We start from the raw sequence: 9112 nt of genomic DNA, 5'->3' as shown, positions 1-9112 counted from the left end.
ACCCATCGCAATGGACTAATCAACTTTTCATTAATTGTTTAGTGTGTTTTCTTTTACTCTAATTTCGTTGTTAATGCACGTTGAATGGGAGTTTTATTCCACATCTCATTATCAACTCACAATATTTATCATTCTCAGAACTTCATCACTGCCATTTCCTACTCATTATTGCAATAAACTATATTCTTTTATCAATATTTTAACTGTACTTGTTAATATTTTAATCTCTAGAGTCTTTTACTTAAATCCAATTGCAAAAGGAAAATGAAAAACTATAAATCTGGCATCTGAAACAAAACTCAAATCTCTCTGCAACAACTGCTACAATCATTAACCAACCAGATTTTGTTTTAACATATTAGAAGATTTGAATCTATAAAATGCTTTATGAAAATAAAATTATTTTAATAACATTATATATATATAAAAGAAACTAATAATTTGATGTGTACAAATAACTCACGATGCATATTAATATAAATAACAATATTTTGATATATATTTTTATTTAATTTTAATTTATTATTCTAATGTCTCTTTAATTATTTATTTTTAATTTTTTTAATGATATAATATGATAATTAAAGAATGATTAAAATAACAAATTAAAAATAGATAAAAATAAAATGTAGGTCAAAATATTATTATCCTATTAATATTTATATTTCAAGATCAAATTTTGTTATTCAAATTGTCTTAAAAGGTGTTTACTTCGTATTAATGCCAATTATTTTAAATCTATCTTGATTAAAACATTTAATAACTAGGTTTATATTTATTTCAATCTCACGAATTATGTTTCAAAGTGAAATTTTGATATATATATATATATATATATATATATATATATATATATATATTATAATTTTATCCGATAAATAATCAAATGTCAGAAAAGTTTTAATGTCAACAGGTTAAGCAGAATTTCACACACACCTCTTCGCTGACTAATTTTACTGTCTTAAATGACCTTTAATTGTCTGGGGGTGGAGGCATGGATGCACGCCATAGTTTTATTGAATTGAGAAGAAAAAAAAAAGGTACGGAACAATTATTTCACCTGTTAAACGCATGCTTATACATTTTTAAACTACAAATTGTCCTGAAAATTTAATTTAAAAGAATCTTTGAGTTTTTACTACCAGACTAAACAACTAAGCTAAAAATCATAACATAACTTTTTCTATTTAAAAATATAACAATTCAAACAACATAATTGTAATTCATAAGATTTATAAGATAATTAATGTCACCTATAACTTCTCTGCCACTTTCACCCATGAAAACGTTCAACAGTTGTGGTGCAACAGCGAGTTGATGAGGTGGGTGTCACGACCTCAACAAGTTCATGTGCAGAGGATGAGAATGAACGAGGCCATGCATATATATATATATATATATATATATATATATATGTGTGCATGTTTTTGCATTCATCATTACATAGCAATTATATTGTCTTCAAAAGCGACGTTTCAGTTGCAGAGTATGACGGAGTCGATTCAATTTAAATCTTGATTATGACTGAGTCTAAAGATGTAGTTTCTCTTATGAAAACTTCGAAAGAATCATAATACTCGTATATGGATTGGATTATCCTTTCTACCTCTATTTAATATTGTGTTCAATTTAGAAAACGAGGATTAGAGTTTAAGCGGTAAAAAGATCGTTAGTTACATAGTATAACTTGATCTTAGTTTTAATCGATGCGAACAGAAAATGTTATATGTTGAAGATGAAGTGTTCAGCGTCAAAGATTTGCTGGCAGTAGCAATTAGAGTGAGGAATTTTAAGCAAATATAAAGCTCCACACGCATCTTTTCATATGTGTTTTCGCTAATATTCGTTTTTTCCTGTTCAGTCAACTTTGGAAAAAATTTACAATTTTATTTCAAACTCTAAAAGTAAGTTTTTCCATAGAAAATATCTTGGAGAGTGAAAAAATAGAAATATTTATACTATCAAGAATATCTGAAAGGAAAATAAATATTTAAATTGTGTTTGACTTCGATTTTTAAACGATATAGATGTACGATTTATCAAGTGTATCGAAATAATTATATACAGTCATTTGAATTGAAATATATAAATACAATTGTTCCGGTCTCGAATATCAGGAAGACGAAAATGAAGAACAAATTACCTCTCTGGTTCTTACACTGATAAATATGCGTTTTCCCTTTTCTAGAGTTCAGTAGTTCTGGTTCCAAAAAAAAGGTCCTTTATTTCTTCTTCTCTTCTCCTTTATATAGGACTCCTACCTACCTGATTTGTAGGAAGACGTGTTAGTGTGACAAAATATCAGTAACTAATTGCTATTTTTCCGCTGGATATTAAATCTCTTCTTTTTAGGAATGAACTAACCACCTTGGCCAAATCTCCCTCGACCCAAATCTTGTTCGGTCCACATCGTACTTGGTCCAAATCCTGCTTGTCACCTCGGCCCAAGTGTTCATCACCTCGGCCACCTTGGCCCAAATGCTCGTCATCTCGGCCACCTCGGCCCAAATGCTCGTCACCTCGACCTGTAACTAAAATTCGTTGTTTTATGATAAATATTTATCGAGTGAAATTCAAATTAGCATGTTGAGGTCGACCATTCTCTGGATGATACAACAATATAAATAACTCAAATAACATCTTAAATATATTGATAGGTCAAAAAAATTAATATTAAATTTATTTATTTTTAAAATTAAAAAAAATATATTATATCAAAATTTAAAACAAATAATTTTTATTTTTATTTTTAATAATTAAAAATATATGTAACCCTAGAGTTAAATTTTTCCATTTAATATGTCCGTGTATAAATATTAGAAGCTGGCCTTGTTGGCCGATGCTTACAAAATATTGATATATTTATTTGTCCAATGAATGGAATGAATGCGGAAAAGCAATGGAATCGTCATTATTAGAAAAATACAATAAAGAAAGGAATCAGACGTTGCTTAATCAGCTAGACGTGTCTTGTGTCTTATTTTATGAAAAAAGTGACACGACATCAAATAACCCCACGACAATGCAGGGTCGGTGGTTTAGGTTTGCACATAACAGTGATAACAGTACTAATCTAATAATAAAAAAATAAAAAAAAACAAAGAATATATACAGTGTTTCCCAGAGGCGTAACTAGGGTTTGGTTTTGTGTTCTCTACGAAATAAATATTTGATGTGTGTCCGAATAGGATGTTGTTTTGGACATTTAACTGTGCTGTAAAATTAAAGTTTTGATTTAGAAAAACGAGAAGGGTTTGAATTTTATAAGAGCTGAAGGAGAAGTTGAGGCAAAATCTGTGTGCTGCTTGTTGGGGAGAATAGAAACTAAAGAAAAATTGACTTTGGTGCAATTTAAATGCTACGCTAACACTGCTTCTGTTTCCTGATCTTACACCAAACCTTCAATCATTAGTGTGTTAAATATTATATATCATTAGGCCCTTCCAATTTTATAATTTTTTTTTATACCCTTTTCCCACGTTAGCTCCTCACAGCCTTGCACTTGCTGCGGAATTGTTTCTTTACAAGACTCGTGCATGTGCACGTCATTCTATGCTCATTGGTAAAATACCCACCACTTTCCCAAGCCCGTTCTCGCAATTCCATTGCATTTGTTTAAGCACGGAAGTCCTAGTAAATTGTACTATTTTTTAATTTTTTGTTAGTTTTTGAAAAGTTATTTTATTTTTAGTTGCAAACTAAATTATTTACAGTGCTTCAATACCCTTAATTAAGTTATCAGTTTAAAGTTCAAAACTATCTAACTTTTATTTTTCAAAATAATTCAAATGAATTAAATTAGAAAAATTGTCGTAATTGTTCAATATATGAACTGCTGTCACAAATCTTAGATATCCTCATTTTAAAAGGGTCAGAAGAGAGTTTTATTTTGTATGGATTCCAATTGAGTTTAATTCTTTTTCAGTACAAAGTAGACAGTGTTTACATACAAAAATAAATAAAAAATAAAAAATAAACTAATTTATATTGGACAGCCAAACTTTGTCTAATTTCTTCAGGTTGTTTTTTAAAAATAAAAAATAAAACTATTTTTAATATGTCCATACGGATTGATGTTTCTTTGTATATGTTTTTATATTATTAAATATATATTATATTAAAAAATATTTAAAAAATAATAATATTTTTAAGTTTATACTTAAATTTTTAATAGAATCAATGTAGTAATTATTCATGAGTTTAGAAATATATATTTATATATGCATAATAAAGAATAATTTTTTTTAAAATATAAATAATATAACATGTTAAAAATATAGAGTAAATTTTCTAAAAACACAAATGATAGATTATGTAAAAGTATATAAAATATATTCGTTATAAATAAATCAATGTAAAGATATACTAGTTTAATATGTATTATTAGACTCGTATAATCAGTATATGAACACATTGTATTGCTACACTCACCTAAATGTGTATGGACAAACTTGTCTAATATGTATTGTAAGACACATCTGATCGAGTAATGATAGAGTTGTCTAACAATGTTAACTATGTATCACGTGTCAACACATATTTTTTTAATTTCTTTAAAAAATTTTAATTTAAAAAAAATTATCACATGTCAAACTGACGTTATACCACTTAGCAGAGGTAGTGTAATGTGACAATGGCAGTGTCATGTGTCACTATTGGATGTGAAAAGTCTCAATTACTTTTTGTATTTGTTATTTTGTCTCAATTTGATTCCAATTTTTTAAAAATTGAATCAATTTTATCCATGTTCCAAATTTTATTTTCATATAAATTTTACGATAGTATTTTTATTATAATTGATATTTTTAACAAAATATAAATGTATATTTTGCATAGAACTTTAATTAAATTATTTTAAATATATATTATATAAATACAGATAAATATTAGAGTTGCTTTAAAAAACAAATTTATAAATCAAATATAAAATTTTAAAATAGTTTAAAATAAATATATTTATTTAAAATTTTACAATTCAATTTATCAATTTGTTATTTTTAAATCAACTCTAACATTTGTTTATAAAATTTTGATATATAAATATTTGAAACAATATTAAAATAAAGTTCAATGTAAAATAAAAACTTATCTTATTAGAAAGATCATTGTGACATTTATATAAATGTTAAATTTTGTCTCAATTTGAATACGGATGAAACTCCTTTAGTTTTAAAAAAATTGGAACCCAAATTTAGATAAAAATAACAAATATAGGGATTAAATTAAAAATTTTCACATTTAATAGTGACACGTGACACTTCCACTGTCACATTGCACTGTCTCTGTCACATGGCACACAATCAACTTGACACGTGACAAATTTTTTTCATTTTTTTAGTTATAAAAGATTAAAAAAAAACAAAAAACCAAGTACTAAATCGTGACACAGTTAACTTTGTTAGTGTACCATTACCAAAGAATACCTAATTACACAAAATTTTTAGGACCTAATTAAAAAAGTAGATCCACTTGAAATTTTTTTACAACGATAAGACTAATGGAATGATTTAACCTCACTGTAAATATATACGTGTGTGTACTTTCACTATTAAAAATAAAATAAATAAATACATAGTACATGAGACCATAAACTCATAATCAAAATTATAAATCACAAAACATAAATAAAATATATCTATTATAAAAAAACCTAATTAAATAGATAAATTAAAATAAAATATTAAATCACTTATATTATTCTATATAAATTAAATTGATTAATTAAATAACACAATAATCTTTTTCATGACAAATATGAAAATCTTTGAACTACATAAACGCTTACAAAAATACACGTCATCTCTCTCTAATACTTTAAGAGATCACTCATTCATCCGAAATCATTAATATTCATATTTTTTGTTACCCCAAAATTAAACAATCCCACAAAATTTTTCCTTTTTTCATTAATTTTACGCTTAAACAAAATATCACAATCGAGATAATTCTATGGCGATTTTACCTTTAAACCTATGTTAAAATTATTTGCAACTTTATGTGAACCTGGAATCAGATAAAAAAAATTGAGATAAGATTCAGAAAATTGTCATTTTTTAGAACAGAACCTGCAAGACAAAAATATTTAATAAATTTAGATATCCATTTTTAAATTAATTCAATTATACTTTTTTTATAATACGAAATTTCTGTTTATGTAAATTTGTATTTCATTCCCCATAAATATTGAGAATAATTTAAAGATTACATTTGTATTTTATAAAACAAAAAACCACTAAATAAACTTAACCTATGTTTTTAATCAATAAGAAATTACATAAATGTAAAATTTAAATGTAGATACATTCGATATACATTCACATGACGGTTATCAATCAACACATAAGAAATCCGCTTAATTACATTCCCTATATAATCACAAAAGAAACACCAGTGCGATAAAAAATAAATAAAAATATATTCACTGTAATTTAGAATTTCCTTGGTAGATGTGATATAGTGAAGAAATAAAAATAGAGTTGTCTGATTGTAATGAAACATGGTATAAAGGAGATAAAAAAAAAATAGGGTTCACATCGATCAATTTCTACTCGCAAAAAAAAAAGTAAAATCAGTGAGTGAATCAGTAAGTAACTGTAGACAACTATTTCACAGTGATTCTCTTCCTTTGTGATGGTTTAATAAAAACAAAATTTTATATTTTGTAACTGTAAAGAAAGCAAAAGTGCATCTTCTAAAGTTATTCTATTTTTTAAACACAAAACGAAAAATTATTTATGATATAAATGATTTCTTTTATATATATATATATATATATTTTTTTTTTCGGGGAATAATGTTTATCATTATTTAATTTCTGAGCTATTAATTTCTTATCTATTTTTTTTTCTCCATGTATCAAGAAGACCGCTCATGATTTTCTAGAAATACTTATGCACCAGAATTATTACAAAAACTGTAGTGAAGCTAAATCCGTAAGTTTTTACCGAAAATACGAGCTACAGGGAACATATATTCTAGTCCCTCAGTGGCAAAAGTGAAACATTCCGAATTCTGTGTTGTTTATTTTAATGATAAAAAGAATAAAAATAGTAGTATGTTGTAGAAATAATATTATTGTCTGAATTAGAAAAAAAGGAAGATTAGGAGAGTTGCATGAAGAAAAATGGAGGGCAAGTAACAGTAGGAGGTGAAAAGGACAGGCACCCATCAATATCTGAATTGTGTGAAGGCCAAAGAAAATGTAAAGAATCCAAGAATCCAACGGTGGAGGAACATCCATCCGCGGAGACACGGAGCCGCTCACGCCCAACTCCTTGGAATCTCACCCTTCCATACAACCCACCGCACGCACACACAAACACACACTATCACTAACACTAACTCACTCCAACTTAACCTAACCATGGTTAATTCTCAACCCTCTTCTCTCTCGCTCCTCCCGTCACGTTAACGTTTATTTATACCCCAACTGCACCCCGACTCAACTTCCATTCTCCGCCTCTCCGTCTTCTTTTCCCGTTAATCCTTCTCTTCCTCTGCTTTGCCTTCCATGCCTTCCATGTGAGGCTGATTCTGCACAGTTCACAAACCAAACTCACACACACACAACAAAAACACCACTCTCTTTCTTTCCAAAAGGAGGCATGAGTTGCAACGGTTGCCGCGTCCTTCGAAAGGGTTGCAGCGAGTCTTGTATCCTGCGGCCGTGTCTACAGTGGATCGATACTCCCGAGGCCCAAGGTCATGCCACTGTCTTTGTTGCCAAATTCTTCGGCCGTGCTGACCTCATGTCCTTCATTTCCAACGTCCCTGAGGCCCAAAGGCCCGGTAACTAAATTTTACTTTCACTTCACTTACACACCTCACTTTTTTTCTTTTTTTCTTTTTTCATGTCTGATACCGCTTCTTTTATGCAGCTCTGTTTCAGTCTCTGCTGTTTGAAGCTTGCGGACGAACGGTGAATCCCGTCAACGGTGCTGTTGGCCTTTTGTGGACGGGAAACTGGCACGTGTGTCAGGCGGCGGTTGAGACGGTGCTCCGTGGCGGTACCGTCAGGCCGGTGCCGGAGCTTCTTGGCCTTGACGCTCCCACTCCCGACGACGCCTCCGAAGGCGAAGTTACCTGTAACGACAAATGGAGGGTCCAAGATCCGAACCCTAGTTTCCGGTTGCCCGCTGCGATGTCTGATAAGGCTGCTTCCGGTGGTAAACGCAAGCGGTTGGAGGAGCTTTCAAAGCTGCAGACGGCTACCACTGATCTCAATCTCCGGTTGAAACCGAGTTTCCTGCAGAACGCGGCGAGCTTCGGTTGCCGACAGGAAATTCGATGGCCGAGATCGCCGTCGATCAACTCGGAGGAGTCCGGGACCACTACGGCGGCGTGCTTGGAAAGCGGGATCGGAGATCTCTACGCTCCCGATGGAGGCCGGAAAGTGTTAAACCTCTTCATTTGAGAGTTTTCTCTCTCCTCTCTCTATGAGATTCGAGTTTGAGGGTTCTCGCTCACGCGTCCTTTTTCCCTCTTTTTAACGCTTTTATTTAGAGAAGAGGTTTTCCCGGAATTGAATCCGGTGAGATTTTGTTACAACACCGGCACAGGATTTTTCTCTCTGTCGTTCTTTGTAGACGGACAAGCAGGGAGAGAAAGATGAGGGTTCGTCGGTGATAAATTTTCCTTATCTTTTTTCTTTCGCTTTTGTTTTGTTCTATCAAAAGTGTTATGAAGAATATTAATTATTAAATAATTAAATACATATTTCGTGTTTTTTCGCGATGCTTCTACAGGAAAAACAAATATCGAGACTGAGACATTTATGTAACCGATACAGTTTTAGCGGTGAAAAATTTGGTGAATTGCTTATTTTAAAGGAATTGAAAAGGATGATGAATATTCAGGTTTTGATTATCTGCGTCAAGTTTTCCAGCTGCGTTAAAGAATTTGACCTGATCCATTCATAAACGCATGTGGGAGCTGTCTGATGACTCGGACCTAATCCATACGTGTTATTTATTTACCCGACCTTTCAAAGCTTCAACGTTGTACAATATTGAATTGCATCCCTTTGAATTTGCGCTTTTATTTTATCGAAAAATAAGTAAACAAGCATCTGCAGTTGAAGAGGCAGGATCTAATTGCTTGCGATAATATTATT

General features: G+C 30.4%; 1 protein-coding gene across 1 annotated transcript; it reads left to right on the top strand.

The window, feature by feature from the left end:
• Nucleotides 1–7431: 7431 nt before the first annotated feature.
• LOC114174211 (LOB domain-containing protein 37-like) lies at nt 7432–8731 on the top strand. Its single transcript, XM_028059001.2, has 2 exons — nt 7432–7788; nt 7878–8731. Exons 1-2 carry the CDS (start codon nt 7605–7607, stop codon nt 8411–8413), a joined length of 720 nt encoding a protein of 239 aa, XP_027914802.2. The 5' UTR covers nt 7432–7604; the 3' UTR covers nt 8414–8731.
• The last annotated feature ends 381 nt before the right edge of the window (nt 8732–9112 follow it).

Source organism: Vigna unguiculata, chromosome 2, assembly GCF_037176805.1.
Source record: "Vigna unguiculata cultivar grain cowpea cultivar isolate G323 ecotype 2 chromosome 2, ASM3717680v1, whole genome shotgun sequence".
NCBI lineage: Eukaryota > Viridiplantae > Streptophyta > Magnoliopsida > Fabales > Fabaceae > Vigna > Vigna unguiculata.
Note: the sequence above shows the minus strand (reverse complement) of the source record. Positions and strands in the feature narration are given on the sequence as shown.